The following is a 25658-nucleotide window of genomic DNA, read 5'->3' on the forward strand; positions in this document are numbered from 1 at the left end:
TCCGAGACGTCGGGTCATTCAGCAGATGGCCGCCATCCAATTAGTAACCCCGCCAGCCCCGGCGCTTTGGGGGAGTGGAGATAATTGGTAACAAGCAGTCACTTCCCGCCCAGTCGGAAACAAGGGTGACCTTTGACCCCGGCACGTAATCACCTCATCCAGGTCCATCTCGTCCGGGTTCTTCCAGCGCCGGCTCGACTGGGACACGGGAAGCACCCCGATGTAGTACCAGCTGCCAAAACAAAAACAAAGAGTAAAATAACGTTTTGAACACTGAATGCAAAACCACAGGTGCAGACTGACAACTACTGGCTGATGCAGTGATTTTCAACCACCGTGCCGCGGCACACTAGTGTGCCGTGAGATACAGTCTGGTGTGCCGTGGGAGATTATGTAATTTCACCTAATTGGGTTAAAAATATTTTTCGCAAACCAGTAATTATAATCGGCAAATAATGTGTTGTTGTTGAGTGTCTGTGCTGTAACCGTGTAATACTCTTCCATATCAGTAGGTGGCAGCAGGTAGCTAATTGCTTTGTAGATGTCGGGAACATGGTTTGTCGTGCAGGTAAAAAGGTATCTAATGCTTAAACCAAAATTAAACAAAAGGCGAGTGCCGCTAAGAAAAGGCATTAACGCTTAGGGAAGGCTATGCAGAGCTAAACTAAAACTGAACTTGCTGCAAAGTAAACAAAAACAGAATGCTGGACGACAGCAAAGACTTACGGCGCGTGGAGCAGACGGCGTCCACAAAGTACAGCAGTACATGAGGCGACAACCAACAATGTCCCCACAAAGAAGGAAAGCGTCCGCACAACGGAAATAGTCTTGATTGCCGAAACAAAGCAGGTGTGGGGAATAGCGTTCAAGGAAGACATGAAACTGCTAGAGGAAAATACCAACAAAACATGAAAAGCCCCCAAAATAGGAGCGCCAGACAAGAACTAAAACACGACACACAGGAAAAAGTCAAACACCTTAAAATAAGTGCCGCTATGAAAAGGCATTGAAGCTTAGGGAAGGTTTTGCAAAACGAAACTAAAACTGAACTGGCTGCAAAGTAAACAAAAACATAATGCTGGACGACAGCAAAGACTTACGGCGCGTGGAGCAGATGGCGTCCACAAAGTACGTCCTGTACATGACACGACGACCAACAATGTCCCCACAAAGAAGGATATCGTCCGCACAACCGAAATATTCTTGATTGCAGAAACAAAGCAGGTGCGGGGAATAGCGTTCAAGGAAGACATTAAACTGCTACAGGAAAATACCAACAAAACATGAAAAGCCACCAAAATAGGAGCGCCAGACAAGAACTAAAACACGACACACAGGAAAAAGTCAAAAACCTCAAAATAAGTGCCGCTAAGAAAAGGCATTGAAGCTTAGGGATGGCTATGCAAAACGAAACTAAAACTGAACTGGCTGCAAAGTAAACAAAAACAGAATGCTGGACGACAGCAAAGACTTACGGCGCGTGGAGCAGACGGCGTCCACAAAGTACGTCCTGTACATGACACGACGACCAACAATGTCCCCACAAAGAAGGATAGCGTCCGCACAACCGAAATAGTCTTTATTGCCGAAACAAAGCAGGTGCGGGGAATAGCGTTCAAGGAAGACATGAAACTGCTACAGGAAAATACCAACAAAACAGTAAAAGCCACCAAATTAGGAGCGCCAGACAAGAACTAAAACACGACACGAAGGAAAAAGTCAAAAACCTCAAAATAAGTGCCGCTAAGAAAAGGCATTGAAGCTTAGGGATGGCTATGCAAAACGAAACTAAAACTAAACTGGCTGCAAAGTAAACAAAAACAGAATGCTGGACGACAGCAAAGACTTACGGCGCGTGGAGCAGACGGCGTCCACAAAGTACGTCCTGTACATGACACGACGACCAACAATGTCCCCACAAAGAAGGATAGCGTCATGAGCTTAACTTCTGGAATTATTGTGACCACTGCGTTTTGCCAAAAATGACCACTCTGCTTCAACTTAAAGACAGCATAAGTCCAATACTTACGAGGCAAGGCAATACCGTTTCTAATTGTTCATAGACCAGCCATCAGACTGTATAATGCATATGTTCCTTTTTGACTGTACTTAAATGTATAATGTATTAATATTATTCTCATGTGAATAATCCTGTATAATAGACGGTATTTATATTATTCACATGTGACTAGTGCTGTATAATAGACTGTATTTATATTATTCACTTGTGAATAATGCTGTATAATAGACTGTATTTATATTATTCTCATGTGAATAATCCTGTATAACAGACGGTATTTATATTATTCACATGTGACTAGTGCTGTATAATAGACTGTATTTATGTTATTTACATGTGAATAATGCTGTATAATAGACTGTATTTATATTATTCTCATGTGAATAATCCTGTATAATAGACTGTATTTATATTATTCACACGTGAATAATCCTGTATAATAGACTGTATTTATATTATTCACACGTGAATAATCCTGTATAATAGACTGTATTTATGTTATTCACATGTGAATAATCCTGTATAATAGACTGTATTTATGTTATTCACACGTAAAAAATACCTAAGTGTTTATTGTCTATTGTGAGCAAACTGTGGTGCTGAATTTCCCTCAGGGATCAAGAAAGTATTTTCTATTCTATTCTATTCTATTCTATTCTATTCTATTCTATTCTATTCTATTCTATTCTATTCTATACTGTTTGTTGTCATCGTGGCTTTAAGGCAAGTATGGCCCAGTTGCTAAGTCCAAGACAAACGTCTCCCTAAGTGGGACTAAAGTATATTATAATGTAATAATTGCTTTTGTGGTCACAAAAAGTCCACGTTTTCCTTTCCACTTTCTCATGCACCCCGAATCCTTAATTGTCAAGGCTCTCTGTAAATACCGCCTGCTTTTGTCTGTGGTGGAAACAAACACCCCTGCTCATAATTGGAGAAACGACGGTAATAAACTCTGTCATAACGGCGTCGTTCGGTTTTTTGGCTCTCTTTTTGGCAAGTGTGTAGCATGATGAAATCCTAAAAAAAAAAACCCAGCTGTTAGCATTGGTAGCAAAAGCAAACTGTCAGGGCTGATTATTTGCCTTCTCTCCTGTAATGATTGCTACTCGGAGTCTGCGAGGGCAGCCCGAGTTTGTCTCGTCTTATTTTCTCAGCGACTTCAAAGTTCTCCCCCGCCCTCCCGCTGCGGCACTTTTAGCTCCGTCAGCCGCTTGACAGCGAAGGCGGTTGCTTCCCCCTCGCTATTTGTGATCCAACAGTCAGTTAAAGTCTCAGCGCACTTCAAGTATACCAAGACCTCCTCGTCACCTCCCCACAAACACCCCCCCCCGCCCCCGCCCCCGGCCCCACTATCTGGCAGCTGTCAAGTGCAGTCTTGTCCTCTCCACTGACCTGACGCGTGTGGCGGTGAGCACCTTGGGCAGGTCAATCGTCATTTTGCCACCTTGCGCCTGATGCGTGGTGTAGACGGGCTTGGTCTTGATGAGGTCGGGGGCGGTGCGGATGGACACCTGCTGCTGCAGACCGCCGGCGATGTTGCCCCGGCTGGTCAGCACGAAGGAGTAGTCGGTGTCGGGCTGCAGCTGCGTGATCAGCTTGCGCTTCAGGTTGCCCTGCACCTCCACACTTTGCTGGTTGTACAGGATCTGGAAGAGGAAGAGAGACACGCGTGAGACCAGCACAAGGCAGGTCCAGTTTCTTCTAGTCTCATCCGATAGCGTTTGTCATACCGTGCCACAAAACCTGGGACTTGGTACAACCGCAGTGTGACACCTGGTAATGAGCGTGCCCTTTCACCGCAACATGCTATTAGCGTTACACTGGGCTATAATTACTATTTAAAGCTTAGGATTTTCCATTAAAATAGCAAAGGCAAGCTATATTATTGTATTGCATGGGTGGGCAGGAAGAAAAAAACACAGTATCATTAAAATGACAAATAAAATACATTTGGCTGATGGTTCCATTATCAACACATAAACAATGAAATAAACACATACTCAGGGGTGTCCAAACTTTTTCCACCGAGGGCCGCACACTGAAAAATCAAAGCGAGCGGGGGCCATTTTTATATTTTTTTATTTTAAAAACCAATACAATATATGTAAAAAAAAATATACATTTAGGCCTCCACTCAGGCTTGATCCCGGGGACCCCAAAGGGTTTTGGTAAAAAAAATATAAAAAAATGTGTAATTACCGTATTTCCTTGAATTGGCGCCGGGAATATAGTATTCGCCTGCCTAGAATTACAGCCGGGTCAAATTCGTTTCGCAAAATAATTAGCGCATGCTTGGCACTTCCGCCGGGTCAAATATGAGTCATTAAATGACTCCCGCCTCCTGGTGGTAGAGGGCGCTAGTGATCCTTCTTGCGACTACCAGTACTGCAGGAGACAGGTACTGCAGAAGAAGACAACAAGCAGCAAGCATGCAGCAATTGTTTGCTTGCACTTTTACCATGGAGGATTACATATCTAAAATAAAACCGTTTTCTAAACTGGACTTTCAATCGAAGCAGGAGGTAATAATTAAAGGAATATCTCCAGAGACTTTTAAAATTGAAGAAAGATGAGAAAGACTGCCTTTGATCAGAAGCAGCTGCACATGGACCCATTTACAAGTAAAGGTAAGATCATAATAACGTTTTTTTTTATTAAATGTGCTTTTCATGATAAGGTATGCGCCGGAGTGAGAAGAGGTTTTAAAATAATTAGAGCATGCTTGCTCATTCCGCATGGTTTTGGTAACCGCAGGAGTGAGAAGAGGTTTTAAATTAATTAGCGCCCCTGCGGCTATTCAAGGAAATACGGTATTCAGTATTATTATTTTTATTATTATTCAAGTTTTAAATCCCTAGATCAGGGGTCGGCAACCTTTACCACTCAAAGAGCCATTTTGGCAAGTTTCACAAATTACACAAAAACAATTTTAAAATTTAAAATGAAAAACACCGCATACAAAGCTTAAACGCTTTGTGCTATGTTAACTAGAGGTCTCCGACACACGCACCGGCACGCACTTTAATGTGGAATTTTGATGTTAGTGCAGCCCGCGAGTTTTGAATGAATGGCGCTTGATAGCGTCATACTTGCCGACCCTCTCATTTTTCCCGGGAGACTCCCGAATATCAGAGCGTGATGACACTGCATTTGGCGCCCTCTACGGTCTGCCGTAACAGTGTACCTGTTCGACCACACGTAGAATGCAATTTCAGCTTGCTCACGTAAGTGACAGCAAGGCGTACTAACTCAGCAGCCACACATCTTACACTGACGGTACCAATACCCAGAATCCCATGCAGCCCTAACTCTTCCGCTCAACCAACGCACGGAGAGGGGGGGGGGGGGGTGTATAATGTAGACCGGAAGAGTTAGGGCTGCATGGGATTCTGGGTAATGGTTGTGTTGTGTTTATGTTGTGTTACGGTGGGATGTTCTCCAGAAATGTGTTTTTCATTCTTTTTTGGTGTGGGTTCACAGTGTGGCGCATATTTGTAACGTAACAATGTTAAAGTTGTTTGATACGGCTACCGTCAGTGTAAGCTGTGTGGCTGATGAGTAAGTATGCTTTGCTGTCTCCTGTGTGTGCAAGTAATAACAACATGCAACATGTGGCTGGACTGGCACGCTGTATGTAAATGCTATAGAGGACAATTACTGCAGTGCAATTAGGGCACGCCCTTTATTTAGTAATTAGAGTGTAAATAGGATTATTTTTTCCCTGGGAGTAATCTATGAGGGACACTGAGATCCATAAATCTCCTGGGAAAATCGGGGGGGTCGGCATGTATGTAGCTGAGCCGCATCAGAGTGGTCAAGGAGCCGCATGCGGCGCCGGAGCCGCGGGTTGCCAACCCCTGCCCTAGATCAACATTAGGTCTATCTGTCAATATAACGTTTTTAAAGATTTAAGTCGTATGCTCTTTTTGTCAAAGAAAACCCTGTTTTTTTATGGAAAAAACACAAAATATGCATTATTTTCACCCAATGAAATTTTCAAGTGGAATATTTCAGATTATATAATAATTGGAGCCCTAAAAAGGTCAATTACTCATAACACCATTGATTTTAATTCATTATTATTTTTTGAGCGATGACACTTAAAAACAAATCACACTAAAATGATTGGGGAACCAAAAGGGTCCTACTCATTAAAGTGTTAAAAAATAAAGTATACCTTTTTTTACTGTTTACTTTTAACACAATAATCTCGAGATCAACTTCAGATCCATCCGTCAATTATACGTTGTATTGTTGTTTATGTTTTTTGTTTGTTCGTTTTAGGCCCTTCTTTAAAAAAAAAATAAACAGCTCAATTTTTTATATGGCAAACACAAAATATGCAACATTTTCCTCAAAAAATATCTCACAGTGCAATATTTAATGTGACGTAATTGGAGCCTTGAATAGGTCAATCATTCATAATCACATTGATTTTGATTCATTATTATTTTTTAAAGAAAGAAACAGCCTGCATGGCAGCTTTGTGTTATTAGAGTGAACATTGCAACATTTTGTTGTTACATTTCACCTGTTTGCTCTTTCATACCACTTTTTATGTTTTACATTTTTTTAATTGTATTTTAAAATAGGCCGTTAAAAAATGGCCCCCGGGCCGCACTTTGGACACCCCTGACATACATGTACTATGGCAGGGGTCCCCGTTGGGTTAAAAAAATTTGGCCTTTGGGATGAATTAGAACAGAGTTCTAGGCTTGGGCCCCTTAGTTCCAGTGAAAGGAACTTTGAATGCTCCAGGACAATTTGGACAATTCCATGGGATGGCACTTCAAGTTCATATGTGAGTAAAGGCAGGTGGCCAAATACTTTTGGCAATATATATATATATATATATATATATATATATATATATATATATATATATATATATATATATATATATATATATATATATATATATATATATATATATATATATATGTACAGTATATATATGTTTATGTATATTCTATCGGGTTCAGGTCAGGACTCTGTGCAGGCCAGTCAAGTTCATCCACACCAGACTCTGTCATCCATGACTGTATGGTATTTTTTTTAATTTTACATTTTTTTTGTCATAAAACAATACAGTCATGTGTGCTTACGGACTGTATCCTTGCAGACTGTATTGATCTACACTACTGTTCAAAAGTTTGGGGTCACCCAAACAATTTTGTGGAATAGCCTTCATTTCTAGGAACAAGAATAGACTGTCGAGTTTCAGATGAAAGTTCTCTTTTTCTGGCCATTTTTAACGTTTAATTGACCCCACAAATGTGATGCTCCAGAAAGTCAATCTGCTCAAAGGAAGGTCAGTTTTGCAGCTTCTGTAACGAGCTAAACTGTTTTCAGATGTGTGAACATGATTGCACAAGGGTTTTCTAATCATCAATTAGCCTTCTGAGCCAATGAGCAAACACATTGTACCATTAGAACACTGGAGTGATAGTTGCTGGAAATGGGCCTCTATACACCTATGTAGATATTGCACCAAAAACCAGACATTTGCAGCTAGAATAGTCATTTACCACATTAGCAATGTATAGAGTGTATTTCTTTAAAGTTAAGACTAGTTTAAAGTTATCTTCATTGAAAAGTACAGTGCTTTTCCTTCAAAAATAAGGACATTTCAATGTGACCCCAAACTTTTGAACGGTAGTGTATATATATATATATATATATATATATATATATATATATATATATATATATATATATATATATATATATATATATATATATATATATATATATATATATATATATATGTAAGGACTCTGTGCAGGCCAGTCAAGTTCATCCACACCAGACTCTGTCATCCATGTCTTTATGGACCTTGCTTTGTGCATTGGTGCACAGTCATGTTGGAAGAGGAAGGGGGCCCCCCATAAACTGTTTCCCACAAGGTTGGGAGCATGAAATGGTCCAAAATGTTTTGGTATCCTGAAGCATTCAAAGTTTCTTTCACTGGAACTAAGGGGCCCAAGCCTTGAACTCCGTTCTAATTCATCACAAAGGTGTTCTATCGGGTTCAGGTCAGGACTCTGTGCAGGCCAGTCAAGTTCATCCACACCAGACTCTGTCATCCAAGTCTTTATGCACTGGTGCACGGTCATGTTGGAAGAGGAAGGGGGCCGCTCCAAACTGTTTCCCACAAGGTTGGGAGCATGTAATTGTCCAATATGTTTTGGTATCCTGGAGCATTCAAAGTTCCTTTCACTAGAACTAAGGGGACCAAGCCTTGAACTCGGTTCTAATTATTTATTTACCATTTATATATATATATTTTTTTTTTTAATTAAATGTTTTAAAAATCTGTCCTTTCTAAGTCTTTTAAAATATATATATATATATATATTGTTGCGTTGACCAGCTCTTCCTCCCAGGGATTTTAAGTTGCTGGTCACTCCCAAGTTCTTTTTATGGCACATAAGCTGGAGTTTAAATTGATCACCAGGCAGTAGTTGGTAGTTTGTGGTTTATTCTCAAAGCTTTGAAGACAAACGTGAGACCAATCCAGTACAGAAGCGCGCCCTAGCCCAGCCAAGATCGATCTCCCCCCAAACCCACGGAAGTGCTGTGTTCTTCCATCCGTCCCTCGCTCCCACCCCCCAGAGACCCTATATAATATATAGTCAATATATATATATATATATAATTTATTATATATTATATTATTTATTATTATTATTGTCTATTGTGAGCGAACTGTGGTGCTGAATTTACCCCAGGGAAATTCAGCACCACATTTGGTGAATCTTTTGCAATTTGTTTAATGAACAATGGAGACTGCAAAGAAGAAAGCTGTAGGTGGGATCGGTGTATTAGCGGCTGGCTGTAGCAACACAACCAGGAGGACTTTGACTTGGATAGCAGACGCGCTATCCGACGCTGGCCGCCGACCGCACGGATGATCGGGTGAAGTCCTTCATCCTTCCATCGATCGCTGGAACGCAGGTGAGCACGGGTGTTGATGAGCAGATGAGGACTGGCTGGCGTAGGTGGAGCGCTAATGTTTTTAGCATAGCTCTGTGAGGTCCCGTTGCTAAGTTAGCTTCAATGGCGTCGTTAGCAACAGCATTGTTAAGCTTCGCCAGGCTGGAAAGCATTAACCGTGTAGTTACATGTCCATGGTTTAATAGTATTGTTGATTTTCTGTCTATCCTTCCAGTCAGGGGTTTATTTATTTTGTTTCTATCTGCATTTAAGCACGATGCTATCACGTTAGCTCCGTAGCTAAAGAGCTTCGCCGATGTATTGTTGTGCAGATAAAAGTCACTGTGAATGTCCATTTCGCCTGCTCGACTCTCATTTTCAAGAGGATATAGTATCCGAGGTGGTTTAAAATACAAATCCGTGATCCACAATAGAAAAAGGAGAGGGTGTGGAATCCAATGAGCCCTTTTACCTAAGTTACGGTCAGAGCGAAAAATGATACGTCCTGCACTGCACTCTAGTCCTTCACTCTCACGTTCCTCATCCACGAATCTTTCATCCTCGCTCAAATTAATGGGGTAATCGTCGCTTTCTCGGTCCGAATCGCTCTCGCCGCTGGTGTAAACAACGGGGAAATGTGAGGAGCCCTTCAACCTGTGGCGTCACGCTACTTCCGGTACAGGCAAGGCTTTTTTTTATCAGCGACCAAAAGTTGCGAACTTTATCGTCTATGTTCTCTACTAAATCCTTTCAGCAAAAATATGGCAATATCGCGAAATGATCAAGTATGACACATAGAATGGATCTGCTATCCCCGTTTGAATAAAAAAAAATTCATTTCAGTAGGCCTTTAATTCTGTCTCTGTTTGATTCTTTGCTTCTTGTCTTGTTTAATAGATGTCATCAGTGTTTGAACCTGGCAAGGCTGTTCTAGTTTTTATTTTTTTATTTTTATTATCCTTTTATTTATTTAAAAAAAAAAAAAAAATAATACACTGTAGCATTTTGAGGTTGTTTACTCAATATAAAGGGCTTTTTTACAGATAAAATCTATTATTATTATTATTAAATGTATTACCATTAAGGTTGCTCAATGAAAATAACTGTGTTCTAATGAGAATTTCAGCTCAAACTGACTTTAAAATTAAAAAAACATGCTCTTTTTGGCTCATGTTGTATTGTAGACGACCACAGTGTACCCCAGGTGGCACCGTCCAAATGTTCACGATGCTGTATTTGCATCGTAAACATTGATCGACAGAAATACAAGCGTCGATCGAGTCGCCTCACCTTAAAAGGCACTTGGGACTTGTAATTCGGAGGCAAATCCCAGGTGAGGAGGACTGACGTCTTCATGACGGCTTTGACGCCAAAGTTCAAGGTGGGGAAATCTGCGTGGGAGAGGAAAAAACAAAAACCCTTTGATTACCAACGGGAGTGAAATACGCGCGGTGATGAATGTACTGTAGTTCATTCCACTGCAGCCTCTGATTGAATTCAGCGCAAACACAACAAAAGCTCAGGATGGGGAACAGCCACCTCGTTCATGCTTTGTTTTTTTTTACTTGACATAAAAATAACCAGGATTATTATTAAAAAGGAAGCGCCGGCTGCCTGCGTGACAAGGTGGAGGATGGAGGATGACGAGGAGGAGGAGGAGGAGGAGGAGGAGGAGGCGGCACGCTGAGTGTGACTGCAGCGTGTAATGAGATTAGTCCCCCATAAATCAATAAACACACGCAGGAAGCGTATGGCGCGCTCAGACGAGCGAGGAATGGTGGGGAGGTTCACGACGAGCAGGTGAAGAGTCACACCTGTCGACATTATTTTTTTTTAAAGAAAAAGGTTTGGTGTATATTGTAGCGTCCTGGAAGAGTTAGTGCTGCAAGGGGTTCTGGGTATTTGTTCTGTTGTGTTTATGTTGTGTTACGGTGCGGATGTTTCCCCCGGAATGTGTTCGTCATTCTTGTTTGGTGTGGGTTCACAGTGTGGCGCATATTTGTAACAGTGTTAAAGTTGTTTATACGGGCTACCCTCAGTGTGACCTGTATGGCTGTTGATCAGATATGCCTTGCCTTCACTTATGTGAGTGTAAAAGTCGCATATATTATGTGAGTGGGCCGGCACACTGTTTGTATGGAGGAAAAGCGGACGTGACGACAGGTTGTAGAGGACGCTAAAGGCAGTGGTCCCCAACCTTTTTGTAGCTGCAGACCGGTCAACGCTTGAAAATGTGTCCCACGGACCAGTGAGGGGTCGGGGGGAGGTGTATTTAAAAAAAAAAATAATAATAATAATTTTTTTTTTTTTTTTTTTTACATAAATAAATACAATCGTGTGCTTACGGACTGTATCCCTGCAGACTGTATTGATCTATATTGATATAAAATGTATATATTGTGTTTTATATGTTGATTTCATAAAAAAAAAAAAAAAAATTTTTTTTTTTTTTTTTTTTACATAAATAAATACAATCGTGTGCTTACGGACTGTATCGCTGCAGACTGTATTGATCTATATTGATATCAAATGTATATATTGTGTTTTTTATGTTGATTTCATTAAAAAAAAAAATTTTTTTTTTTTTTTTTTTTTAAATTTCTTTTGCGGCCCGGTACCAACCGGTGATTGGGGACCACTGCTTTAAGGCACGCCCCCAATATTGTTGTCCGGGTGGAAATCGGGAGAAATTCGGGAGAATGGTTGCCCCGGGAGATTTTCGGGAGGGGCACAGAAACTCGGGAGTCTCCCGGGAAAATCGGGAGGGTTGGCAAGTATGCCTCTACCTCAAAGAACCGCTCACCCCCAACTCCTCCACACGACACCTCCGCTCCGGACAGGCTAACATCCTCCAACCTCCGAGGACAAAGCTACGAACAATGTCTGTGGAACGCTCTCCCTGACCACCTGAGGGCACCACAGACTGCGGATGCTTTTAAAAAAGGCTTAAAAACCCTTCTTTTTTTTAAAAAAAAGCCATTTTTTAGCTATATGCAAGCTAGTTATATTTTTATTTTTTTAAATGATCTTTTTTTTTTTTTTTTTTAATACACTGCAGCACTTTGAGGTTGTTTGCTCAATGGAAAGTGCTTTTTACAAATAAAAACTATTATTATTATTATGTTGAACACGTCGAACATGTTGAAAAGACAAACTGGAAGTTGTGATGTAGAGAGTGGTGAGGACGGCGGAAAAGATCATCAGGACTCCTCTTCCTCCTATCCAGGAGATTGCAAAAAGCCGCTGCCTGACCAGGGCTCAGAAAATCTGCAGAGACTCCTCCCACCCTCACCAAGGACTGTTTTCACTGCTGGACTCTAGAAAGAGGTTCCGCAGCCTCCGAAGCAGAACCCCCAGGTTCTGTAACAGCTTCTTCCCTCAGGCCGTAAGACTCTTGAACGCATCATAATTAAACTCCCCCCAAAATGGCTTAACTGGCTGGAATATAAAGACAATATAACATACATCCATAAACGTGGATGCATATGCAAAAGTGCAATATATTTATCCGTACAGTAATCTATTTATTTATATCTGCACCTTATTGATTTTTTATCCTGCACTACCATGAGCTAATGCAACAAGATTTGTAAAGTTCACATTTGAATGACAATAAAAAGGAAGTCTAAGTCTAAGTCTAAGTCAATTATGTTGTAATTGTGTACATGTTCAAAATAAACTCAAACCATAACCAAGTAGGGATGTCCCGAGCAACATTTTTGGCCTCAGATCCGGGAGGAAGCAGGGCCTGACTCCCCTCAAGGCGACCTTTTCTTTGAACTGTTTTACGGCCTTTTCTTTGAACTCTTTGTAATCAAAGGCGATGGCTGTTTACGACCCCCGTCCCTTAGAAACAGCTGTTGCCATGTAATCAGGGAAAGTCCATATAAAAGAGGAAGCGTACAATCTTTCGTCAGGAGCGTGGCGAGACTGTTCAAGACTACAGTCCAGACGTCTCTCCTCAATTGAGCCGAATTTAATTCTGTCTCTGTTTAATTCCTTGCTTCTTGTCTTGTTTAATAGATGTCATCATGTGTTTGAACCTGACAACTTCACTTCCTGCTTTCGGCGTTTCCCGCGCTGCGCAGAGGATTCTGGGAGATGTAGTTTATTTACAGACCCGGAAGAAAACTACACTCACCAAGTCTTCGTTTAACACCGCCACACATCACGGTATTATTGAGAAGACTTTGAAACCCAAATACAGTGGTATCTATAATACTGTTACATCCTTATTACGCACTCATGACTAGTGATGCACTGAAGAATTTGGCCACCAAAAAAAAGACTTTGATCACTAAAACAGCACTGGCGAAACATGGTGATGTGATGACAGAAGCAAGACGCACGCGTTTGTCTGGAGTGAAGTCGGCATGTCTACGATGTGGACGTACTTGAATATATCCGAGATGTACCCGAGGACGGCGAGCTATAATATGTTAAGGAGTTTTGTGTATGGGGGCACAGAATTTTGGTGCTACCTGTCAGAATAATTGTATCTAAGTTATCACAAAACTTTGTGTTACATTGAGTTCAGCTCGCCCCGCGAGAGGACAAAAGCTGTCTTTGATCCTACCAAGCAAAAGGCTTGTAAAACTCCACTGTGTAGAATGGGGAGCGACATGAGTGTGTCGGTTTCTTTGATGCATTGTAATCCACAGGAAGATTTTGTCTTTACCCGAGATCTACAAAGCGGAGAGGAAGCAGGGCCTGACTCCCCTCCAGGCACCTTTTCTTTGAACTGTTTTACGACCTTTTCTTTGAACTGCTTTGTAACCTAAGGCGATGGCTGTTTATGACCCCCTTCCCTTAGAAACAGCTGTTGCCATGTAATCAGGGAAAGTCCAAATAAAAGAGGAGGCGTACAATCTTTCGTCAGAGCGTGGGACGACACTGTGCAAGGGTACAGTGTCTACGCGTTTCTCCTCAATTAAGCTAAATTGAAATCTGTCCTGGCACCTTTTCTTTGAACTGTTTTACGACCTTTTCTTTGAACTGTTTTGTAACCAAAGGCGATGGCTGTTTACGACCCCCCCTCCCTTAGAAACAGCTGTTGCCATGTAATCAGGGAAAGTCCAAATAAAAGAGGAGGCGTACAATCTTTCGTCAGAGCGTGGGACGACACTGTGCAAGGGTACAATGTCTACGCGTTTCTCCTCAATTAAGCTAAATTGAAATCTGTCCAGGCACCTTTTCTTTGAACTGTTTTATGACCTTTTCTTTGAACTGTTTTGTAACCAAAGGCGATGGCTGTTTACGACCCCCCCTCCCTTAGAAACAGCTGTTGCCATGTAATCAGGGAAAGTCCAAATAAAAGAGGAGGCGTACAATCTTTCGTCAGAGCGTGGGACGACACTGTGCAAGGGTACAATGTCTACGCGTTTCTCCTCAATTAAGCTAAATTGAAATCTGTCCAGGCACCTTTTCTTTGAACTGCTTTACGACCTTTTCTTTGAACTGTTTTGTAACCAAAGGCGATGGCTGTTTACGACCCCCCCTCCCTTAGAAACAGCTGTTGCCATGTAATCAGGGAAAGTCCAAATAAAAGAGGAGGCGTACAATCTTTCGTCAGAGCGTGGGACGACACTGTGCAAGGGTACAGTGTCTATGCGTTTCTCCTCAATTAAGCTAAATTGAATTCTGTCCAGGCACCTTTTCTGTGAACTGTTTTACGACCTTTTCTTTGAACTGTTTTGTAACCAAAGACGATGGCTGTTTACGACCCCCCCTCCCTTAGAAACAGCTGTTGCCATGTAATCAGGGAAAGTCCAAATAAAAGAGGAGGCGTACAATCTTTCGTCAGAGCGTGGGACGACACTGTGCAAGGGTACAGTGTCTACGCGTTTCTCCTGAATTGAGCTAAATTGAATTCTGTCTCTGTTTAATTCCTTGCTTCTTGTCTTGTTTAAAAGATGTGATCATGTGTTTGAACCTGACACTACCCCACTGCGTATGTCACATACCGTTAGACATGGTCCTGCTCTGGATGCTGGGACTGAGGGGTCCGCCGCCCTTGCTGGTGAAAGCCTGCACCCGGATGTCATAGGTAGTGTCGGGGTTGAGGCCCTGGATGGTCATGCGGGTGTCGCTGGTGCGGTTGGTGCTGTTCTGCTGGCTGTTGATGTCCCTGTACACCACCACGTAAGACACCATCTTGCCGTTCCTTTCGGCCAGCAGCGGGGGGTCCCACGTCAGCTGCGTGCTGGACTGAGTCAGGCCGGTGACCTGCAGGTTCAACGGGAATCCGGACGGCACGTCCTCGGGGGTGCCGATCTCTTTGACGTAGGGCTCGCCGTTGCCGGCGCGGTTGCGGGCGCTGAGGCGGAAGACGTAGGTGGCGCCCTTGTGCAGCCCCGTGACCGTGTAGTGGTCGTCGGTCTTCCTCAGCTCGCGTGACGTGTAGGCGTCGTCGTCCACGCGCTTGTACTGTAGGTAGTAGCCCACCAGCTCGCCCACCATGTCCTTGGGAGGCTGCCACTGGATGAGAGCGGTGTTGCCCATGGTGGTGCTAATCATCATGGTGGGCTTGCCTGGCACTGGAAAGAATGCCACCATTAAGCTAAAAGCGATCCAGTCGTCCCTCAAAAGCTGTCTTTTACCTGCTCCGGTGGTGGTGATGACTTTAGCTTTGCTGCGGGCGCCGTCTCCCTTGGTGGTGTACGCCGCCACCGTGACGGAGTAGGTGGTCTCCGGCTGCAGACCGGCAATGACGGCCTCCTGCAACATGACGACGATACAGAGCCCAAATCAACAAACTTTTCTTGCCCATCAACCTTCCGGATCCCAAACCCTCAAACACCCCTCAGCTCCTCGGTCCGTCTGATTGCAACCAAACACACTTCAAATCGTCCCCCGAAAAAAATGAGCGTCACCGGTGTGTCCGTGTTCATGTCTGCCAGGATGTGCATCATTTTGACATAAAAAAACTAATTCATTGGAAGTTTGGGTGCAATAAAGACCATTTACCATTTGATTTATGGAGACTCGATGCGGTGCACAACGTGGCTGTGACCAGCAGAGGCGCTAATTATTATATTTGTCTCGACAACTTTGCTGTCGAAAGACGTAAACATCAGCTATGAGGACCGCATTATTCAGCTCAATACACCACTGGAACATTCAGAGAACAGCAAAAAAAAAAAGTACACTACCGTTCAAAAGTTTGGGGTCACCCAAACAATTTTGTGGAATAGCCTTCATTTCTAAGAACAAGAATAGACTGTTGAGTTTCAGATGAAAGTTCTCTTTTTCTGGCCAGCGTTTAATTGACCCCACAAATGTGATGCTCCAGAAACTCAATCTGCTCAAAGGAAGGTCAGTTTTGTAGCTTCTGTAACGAGCTAAACTGTTTTCAGATGTGTGAACATGATTGCACAAGGGTTTTCTAATCATCAATTAGCCTTCTGAGCCAATGAGCAAACACATTGTACCATTAGAACACTGGAGTGATAGTTGCTGGAAATGGGCCTCTATACACCTATGTAGATATTGCACCAAAAACCAGACATTTGCAGCTAGAATAGTCATTTACCACATTAGCAATGTATAGAGTGTATTTCTTTAAAGTTAAGACTAGTTTAAAGTTATCTTCATTGAAAAGTACAGTGCTTTTCCTTCAAAAATAAGGACATTTCAATGTGACCCCAAACTTTTGAACGGTAGTGTATATATTATTTAAAACAATTGAATAAAACATGGAAATGTCTTTTGTAATTTGTATTTTAGTTTGGTTTTCACTGTACAGTTAGAGATGCTACCTCAGTAGAAGCATTTAAGTCCCATCTTAAAACTCATTTGTATACTCTAGCCTTTAAATAGACCCCCGGTTTCTTTGATCTATTGTAATCCACAGGAAGATTTTGCCTTGACCCGAGATCTACAAAGCGGAGAGGAAGCATTACCTGATCCCCCCCTCCGGGCCCCTTTTCTTTGAACTGTTTTGTAACCAAAGGCGACGGCTGTTTACGACCCCCCTTCCCTTAGAAACAGCTGTCGCCATGTAATCAGGGACAGTCCCAAATAAAAGAGGAGGCGTACAATCTTTCGTCAGAGCGTGGCAGAAGTACAAAGAGTACAGCCCAGACGTTTCTCCTCAAGGAGCTAAATTGAATTCTGTCTCTGTTGAATTCCTTGCTTCTTGTCTTGTTTAATAGATGTCATCAGTGTTTGAACCTGGTTTTCACTGTACAGTTAGAGATGCTACCTCAGTAGAAGCATTTAAGTCTCATCTTAAAACTCATTTGTATACTCTAGCCTTTAAATAGACCCCCGGTTTCTTTGATCTATTGTAATCCACACGAAGATTTTGCCTTGACCCGAGATCTACAAAGCGGAGAGGAAGCATTCCCTGACCCCAACTCCGGGCCCCTTTTCTTTGAACTGTTTTGTAACCAAAGGCGACGGCTGTTTACGACCCCCCTTCTTAGAAACAGCTGTTGCCATGTAATCAGGGACAGTCCAAATAAAAGAGGAGGCGTACAATATTTCGTCCGAGCGTGGCAGAAGTACAAAGAGTACAGCCCAGACGTTTCTCCTCAATGAGCTAAATTGAATTATGTCTCTGTTGAATTCCTTGCTTCTTGTCTTGTTTAATAGATGTCATCAGTGTTTGAACCTGGTTTTCACTGTACAGTTAGAGATGCTACCTCAGTAGAAGCATTTAAGTCCCATCTTAAAACTCATTTGTATACTCTAGCCTTTAAATAGACCCCCGGTTTCTTTGATCTATTGTAATCCACAGGAAGATTTTGCCTTGACCCGAGATCTACAAAGCGGAGAGGAAGCATTACCTGATCCCCCCCCTCCGGGCCCCTTTTCTTTGAACTGTTTTGTAACCAAAGGCGACGGCTGTTTACGACCTCCCTTCCCTTAGAAACAGCTGTCGCCATGTAATCAGGGACAGTCCAAATAAAAGAGGAGGCGTACAATCTTTCGTCAGAGCGTGGCAGAAGTACAAAGAGTACAGCCCAGACGTTTCTCCTCAATGAGCTAAAATGAATTCTGTCTCTGTTGAATTCCTTGCTTCTTGTCTTGTTTAATAGATGTCATCAGTGTTTGAACCTGGTTTTCACTGTACAGTTAGAGATGCTACCTCAGTAGAAGCATTTAAGTCCCATCTTAAAACTCATTGGTATACTCTAGGCTTTAAATAGACCCCCGGTTTCTTTGATCTATTGTAATCCACAGGAAGATTTTGCCTTGACCCGAGATCTACAAAGCGGAGAGGAAGCAGTACCTAACCCCCCTCCGGGCACCTTTTCTTTGAACTGTTTTGTAACCAAAGGCGACGGCTGTTTACGACCCCCCTTCCCTTAGAAACAGCTGTCGCCATGTAATCAGGGACAGTCCAAATAAAAGAGGAGGCGTACAATCTTTCGTGAGAGCGTGGCAGAAGTACAAAGAGTACAGCCCAGACGTTTCTCCTCAATGAGCTAAATTGAATTCTGTCTCTGTTGAATTCCTTGCTTCTTGTCTTGTTTAATAGATGTCATCAGTGTTTGAACCTGGTTTTCACTGTACAGTTAGAGATGCTACCTCAGTAGAAGCATTTAAGTCCCATCTTAAAACTCATTTGTATACTCTAGCCTTTAAATAGACCCCCGGTTTCTTTGATCTATTGTAATCCACAGGAAGATTTTGCTTTGATCCGAGATCTACAAAGCGGAGAGGAAGCATTACCTGATCCCCCCCTCCGGGCCCCTTTTCTTTGAACTGTTTTGTAACCAAAGGCGACGGCTGTTTACGACCCCCCTCCCCTTAGAAACAGCTGTCGCCATGTAATCAGGGACAGTCCAAATAAAAGAGGAGGCGTACAATCTTTCGTCAGAGCGTGGCAGAAGTACAAAGAGTACAGCCCAGACGTTTCTCCTCAATGAGCTAAAATGAATTCTGTCTCTGTTGAATTCCTTGCTTCTTGTCTTGTTTGATAAATGTCATCAGTGTTAGGCAGTATTAATCAATAATACCCTCCTCTACTACAGCATACAGTCACTTATAGGCTTATGTAGTTTGGCACCAATGCAACTTCCCGTCTATTGGGTTCTCATGTGACAAGAACACGGACACAGTCAGGTGAACAAGGAACAGGAACAGGAACAGGACACTGCACACAGACACATGCACACACACACACACACACAATATATTCTGTGTATACAGTGCCGGCGCTTACATCGCCAGCCTGCATCAGCATAGTGGGGGGGAAAAAAAACCCCAAAACATTATAATCACACATAAACAGAGGTGGATACTCACCAGTTGCTAATCTATTTGATAGTATGTGCTGTGTATAAACACACGCATGCATGCACACAAACACTTGGAGCAGATGCAGGCACACACACACACACACACACACACACACACGCGCACACACACACTCGTGCCTACAGGCTTCCCAGCTCGTAAGAGGATGCCCTATTTTCTCTGCCACCCTCTGCCCTTCCTTATAGCGCTTCTCCAACTAACAGACTTTTAATTACATTATCATAGCAAGGGAAAGGGAAAATGTTATATAGGCCAACTTCTTTTTTTATTGGCGTCCTCTTTAAGGCACATTTACCGCTCCTGTACTTTGTCATTAGAGAGATAGAACGCTAAGTGACTTTATCGTAAAAGTGTTTTAACTTTATGGAAGGCGTTCTATTACTTTAATCACATAAAAGTGGCTTTAACAGGCTCAGCGGTGGCAGTCACTCTGGAGATTTTTTTTTTTTTAATTTTTTTTTATTCCGCCAAGGTCATTATAGTTCTGCTAACACTTCCTCTACTCCATTTTCTTCCCTTTGGACCAAACGCTTGACAAGCCGGAAGGACGGATTGTTGTAAACAAGACGTCGCCTTTAGAAAGTAGTCATGTGCAATTATAAGAGAACTATAGCAACATGAGCATCGTTCAATAAGGCCTTGAAAAAAAAATTGGAATCATAGTTTATAGCAGGGGTCACCAACGTGGTGAAAATTAAAATGAAAATTATAATAATAATTGTAATACAAATTATAATAATACACATAATACATATGTGCCACTCGTCCCACATTAACTAGTTTTTTTTTTTCTAATTATGTTGTTGCGTAAATAAATATTTTAAAAAAAACTCATTGAAATGCTTTAATATATACATAGGTTTAATTTATTTAAAAGGGGTAATAAATATTATTGAACATTTGACATGTAAATAGGATACAATACAATATGGGCAATTTCCATCTACAGTTCCTCTGCAAATTCAAATGAAGATAAACGAATTGAAAATATACATTGCACAGATTATTATCAATATTATTATTATTATTAAAGTGTAAAATTAAAACTAAAAAGGTTCTAATGCCGAAGGTGCTAAACACTCATTTCTACAAACGTACATTTCATCATGTGCAGTTTAACACTTCCATTTTACACCAGTAGCCTATAAACCAGGGGTCACCAACCTTTTTCAAAGCAAGAGCTACTTCTTGGGTACTGATTAATGCGAAGGGCTACCAGTTGATACACACTTAAATAAATTGCCAGAAATAGCCAATTTGCTCAATTTACCTTTAACTCTATGTTATTATTAATAATTAATGATATTTACACTTAAGTGAACGGTTTAAAAGAGGAGAAAACACGAAAAAAAATGACAATTACATTTTGAAACATAGTTTATCTTCAATTTCGACTCTTTAAAATTCAAAATTCAACCGAAAAAAAGAAGAAAAAAACTAGCTAATTCGAATCTTTTTGAAAAAATTAAAAAAATAATTTATGGAACATCATTAGTAATTTTTCCTGATTAAGCTTAATTTTAGAATTTTGATGACATGTTTTAAATAGGTTAAAATCCAATTTACACTTTGTTAGAATATATAACAAATTGGACCAAGCTATATTTCTAACAAAGACAAATCATTATTTCTTCTAGATTTTCCAGAACAAAAATTTTAAAAGAAATTCAAAAGACTTTGAAATAAGATTTAAATTTGATTCTACAGATTTTCTAGATTTGCCAGAATAATTTTTTTGAATTTTAACCATGATAAGTTTGAAGAAATATTTCACAAATATTCTTCGTCGAAAAAACAGAAGCTAAAATGAAGAATTAAATTAAAATGTATTTATTATTCTTTACAATAAAAAAAATTAATTTACTTGAACATTGATTTAAATTGTCAGGAAAGAAGAGGAAGGAATTTAAAAGGTAAAAAGGTATATGTGTTTAAAAATCCTAAAATCATTTTTAAGGTTGTATTTTGTCTCTAAAATTGTCTCTCTGAAAGTTATAAGAAGCAAAGTAAAAAAAATAATGAATTTATTTAAACAAGTGAAGACCAAGTCTTTAAAATATTTTCTTGGATTTTCAAATTCTATTTGAGTTTTGTCTCTCTTAGAATTAAAAATGTCAGGCAAAGCGAGACCAGCTTGCTAGTAAATAAATACAATTTAAAAAACAGAGGCGGCTCACTGGTAAGTGCTGCTATTTGAGCTATTTTTAGAACAGGCCAGCGGGCTACTCATCTGGTCCTTACGGGCTACCCGGTGCCCGCGGGCACCGCGTTGGTGACCCCTGTGTTAGATGTAAATATAAACGGAATACGATGATTTGCAAATCATTGTATTCCGTTTATATTTACATCGAACACAATTTCCCAACTCATATGGAAACGGGGTGTGTACTTCATCACATCTCCATGTGGTATTGTCACGGTAATTTCTATCCATTCCCATCAGTGTTCCTTTAAACACTTGAGGGACCGTCACTGCAGGTCCTTTTCACATTTCCTGTCAGAGATGAAACATTCATCATCATTATTCTTTTGATCGCTTTTTTCCTTCAAACAAAAGGTCTTTGTTCCAGATAGACGGCTGAACGCACGCATTTGTTTTTGCGACACCTTTCCGCTGAACCGGTGACGCGCGACAGCGGAGTGGCCGCGCGTTTACGCCGAAGCGTTGTGATGACTGAGAGGTAATAAAGCATAACAAAGAGGCGTGTGACAACAGTCAGCTGCCATCCGAGCATGAAAGGCCGCTGGCAATCTTGGAAGATGTGCTGATAAAAACATGGCCGCCCTGATAATGGTGTGGCACGGCGGCGCGTGGAGGTAAAACAGCACGTTTCATTCATGTCTCCTGACGACGCCGCGGCTTTGACCAGCGGCCGCACTCCAAATGCTCACTGAGAATTATTCCGTGAGCAATCATCACCGAGCTTTATCTTCATGCTTCAAGGCTCCGCCACCGATAAATAAAGAACACGGAGCATGATAAATGGAATTTGATGGAGGTAAATCCATCTAATTCTCCGACTAATGAGCTTTTGTTGTCTTGTCGCATTTGCCGCTTATCATTTGGCAACGTGTGATTGTTGGCAGCGGCCAGCAGGGGGCACTGACAAGTTCGCCGTCTGAATGGGCTGTTGTTTAAAATCGAAAAACGTGGTGTGGATATCAATGTTTATACCATACTTTCCTTGCTACCACTGCGAAAAGTCAGTGTTAAAAAAAACAAGGGAAAAAAAATACAAAAATTAGTTTTTTTTTATTTGAACTAAGCAAAATTATCTGCCAATAGAACAAGAAAATTCCGGCTTGTCAAGACTTTCCAAAACACGTAAAATTAGCTAGCATTAATTAATTTAAGAATATTTTTCAACATATTGAGCAAACAGGTCTGGGTTTTTTTTCTACCAAGAAAAGTGCACTTGTTATTAGTGAGAATATACTTATTTTAAGGTATTTTTGGCTTCATTGAGGTTAGCTAATGTGGCCCCCACACTGCAAAAAGTCAGTGTTACAAAAAAATAAAATAAAATAAAAAATACAAAAATGAGGGAGTATTTTATTTGAACTAAGCAAAATTATCTGCCAATAGAACAAGAAAATTCCGGCTTGTCAAGACTTTCCAAAACAAGTAAAATTAGCTAACCTCAATGAAGCCAAAAATAGCTTAAAATAAGTATATTCTCACTAATAACAAGTGCACTTTTCTTGGTAGAAAAAACAAATATGAGACCTTTTTTCTCAATATGTTGAAAAATATTCTTAAATGAAGTAAATGCTAGTGCCATTATCTTGACATAATGATATGCGTTCTGCATTGCATTTTTCCATGGATAACATGACATCATCGTGCCAAGTGCATGCTCTTTCAGTCAATTAGTGCATAAGGAATATATATATATATATATATATATATATATATATATATATATATATATATATATATATATATTTTTTTTTTTTACAGCCCGGCCCCCAACCAAATTTTTTTTTATTGTAATTTTTAGGGATGTCCGATAATGGCTTTTTGCCGATATCCGATATTCCGATATTGTCCAACTCTTTAATTGCCGATACCGATATCAACCGATACCGATATCAACCGATATATGCAGTCGTGGAATTAACACATTATTATGCCTAATTTGGACAACCAGGTATGGTGAAGATAAGGTAGTTTTTAAAAATAATAATAAAATAAGATAACTAAATTAAAAACATTTTCTTGAATAAAAAAGAAAGTAAAACAATATAAAAACAGTTACATAGAAAATAGTAATTAATGAAAATGAGTAAAATTATCTGTTAAAGGTTAGTACTATTAGTGGACCAGCAGCACGCACAATCATGTGTGCTTACGGACTGTATCCCTTGCAGACTGTATTGATATATATTGATATATAATGTAGGAACCAGAATATTGATAACAGAAAGAAATGGGGGGAGGGAGGTTTTTTGGGTTGGTGCACTAATTGTAAGTGTACCTTGTGTTTTTTATGTTGATTTAAAAAAAAAAAAAAAAAAAAAAAAAAAAATGATACAGATAATAAAAAAAACGATACCGATAATTTCCGATATTACATTTTAACGCATTTATCGGCCGATATCGGACATCCCTAGTAATTTTGAAGAATTTATCTGAATGTGCATGAACTATTTATGTTCAAAATTGTTAGAAATGTTAAATGTTTAAATATTAACTGTCCGTTTACTGTACTGTGCCAACTGTACTACTATATGAGTACGTGTTTTCTATTGTTTCATTGAAAATAAAACAGCAAAGTCCATTTGGCTGTCATCTGTTTTAATTATGAGACACAATTGTGTCAAAGTCATGATTTTTTATTTCATGCTTGAAGTAAGAAATGATGACTTTAAAAAAGTAGTTTTCTACTTGTGAGTGTTGATGACACAGCTTTGCAACAGTTGATATTCTAGTTTCAAGCATGTTTTACTCAATATAGCTCATCAAATCTCAGCAACAAGCTGTAATATCTTACTGAGATCATTTAGGACCAAAACACTTAAAACAAGTAAAACACTCTCACATAAAATCTGCTTAGTGAGAAAAATTATCTTATCAGACAGAAAATAAGCAAATATCACCCTTATTTGAGATATTTCATCTTACTTAGATTTCAGTTTTTGCAGTGAGCTTATTGGCAGATGTTCAACTACCTGTCAGGAAAGGTAAGACTTCAGTTTTTGCAGTGTAGAAGGGATATATTCAGACTGCTGTACACTGAAAAAACTGACATATTTTTGGGTTCATTGAGGTTAGCTAATTTTACTTGTTTTTGAAAGTCTTGACAAGCCAAATTTTCTTGTTCTATTGGCAGATAATTTTGCTTAGTTCAAGTAAAATACCCCTCATTTTTGTATTTTTTTTCTTGTTTTTGAGCAATGACTTTTTGCAGTGTTATAGTCCTTAGTTCAACTTATTTAGTTATACTGGTGGTGTTCCTCAAGGTTCCATTTTAGGTCCACTCTATTTCATTACGTGGGCTATTCAAACTGGCGGGTTCATTTAAAAAAAACATGTCAGAGACTCACATTTTTGCAGCAGGATCTTAAAAACACGAGAGTGCTGTCATATAGATGATCTTTGACTAGCTTTTTCGCAACAAAAAAAAAAACCCTGTAACTTTGACAAAATACATGTCTACTGTAGAGGACACTGGTTGTCCGGATATTGAGCAAAAAGGTCAACGCTTGAAAATTTGTCCCACGGACCGGTGGGGGGTGGGGGGAGGGGTTTATTAATTTTTTTTTTTTTTTTACATAAATAAATACAATCATGTGTGCTTACGGACTGTATCCCTGCAGACTGTATTGATCTATATTGATATATAATGTATATATTGTGATTTTTATGTTGATTTCATAAAAAAATAAAAAATAAAAAATTCTTGTGCGGCCCGGTACCAATCGGTGGTTGGGGACTACTGATATAGATGATCTTTGACTAGCTTTTTCGCAAAAAAACCCCCTGTAACTTTGACAAAATACATGTCTACTGTAGAGCAGTGGTCCCCAACCACCGGGCCGCACAAGAAATTAAAATTAAATCAACATAAAAAACACAATATATACATTATATATCAATATATATCAATACAGTCTGCAGGTATACAGTCCGTAAGCACACATGATTGTATTTCTATATGGAAAAAAAAAAATATATATATATATATTTTTTTTTTTTAAATACCCCCCCCCCCCCCCCCCCCCCCCCCCACTGGTCCGTGGGACACATTTTTGGTTGGGGACCACTGCTGTAGAGGACACTGGTTGTCCGGATATTGAGCAAAAATGTCTCTTTTTTTTCTACCAATAAAAGTGCACTTGTTATTAGTGAGAATATACTTATTTGGGGCGGTATAGCTCGGTTGGTAGAGTGGCCGTGCCATCAACCTGAGGGTTGCAGGTTCGATTCCCG

At 40.4% G+C, this 25658-nt stretch overlaps 1 protein-coding gene across 14 annotated transcripts in view; it reads right to left on the reverse strand.

Moving 5' to 3' along the window:
* The window catches only part of LOC133631554 (receptor-type tyrosine-protein phosphatase F), a 595429-nt gene that overhangs the window by 96005 nt on the left and 473766 nt on the right, over positions 1-25658 (reverse strand). For all 14 annotated transcript variants that reach the window (XM_062023872.1, XM_062023869.1, XM_062023867.1 and 11 more), the window contains 5 exons: positions 15559-15676; positions 14923-15495; positions 10250-10350; positions 3416-3669; positions 154-232 (listed from right to left, as the gene is read on the reverse strand). In XM_062023872.1, coding sequence (XP_061879856.1) covers positions 154-232; positions 3416-3669; positions 10250-10350; positions 14923-15495; positions 15559-15676 — 1125 coding nt within the window. The remainder of the gene's footprint in view (positions 1-153; positions 233-3415; positions 3670-10249; positions 10351-14922; positions 15496-15558; positions 15677-25658) is intronic.

The sequence above is a fragment of the Entelurus aequoreus genome, linkage group LG16 (genome assembly GCF_033978785.1).
Source record: "Entelurus aequoreus isolate RoL-2023_Sb linkage group LG16, RoL_Eaeq_v1.1, whole genome shotgun sequence".
Classification (NCBI taxonomy): domain Eukaryota; kingdom Metazoa; phylum Chordata; class Actinopteri; order Syngnathiformes; family Syngnathidae; genus Entelurus; species Entelurus aequoreus.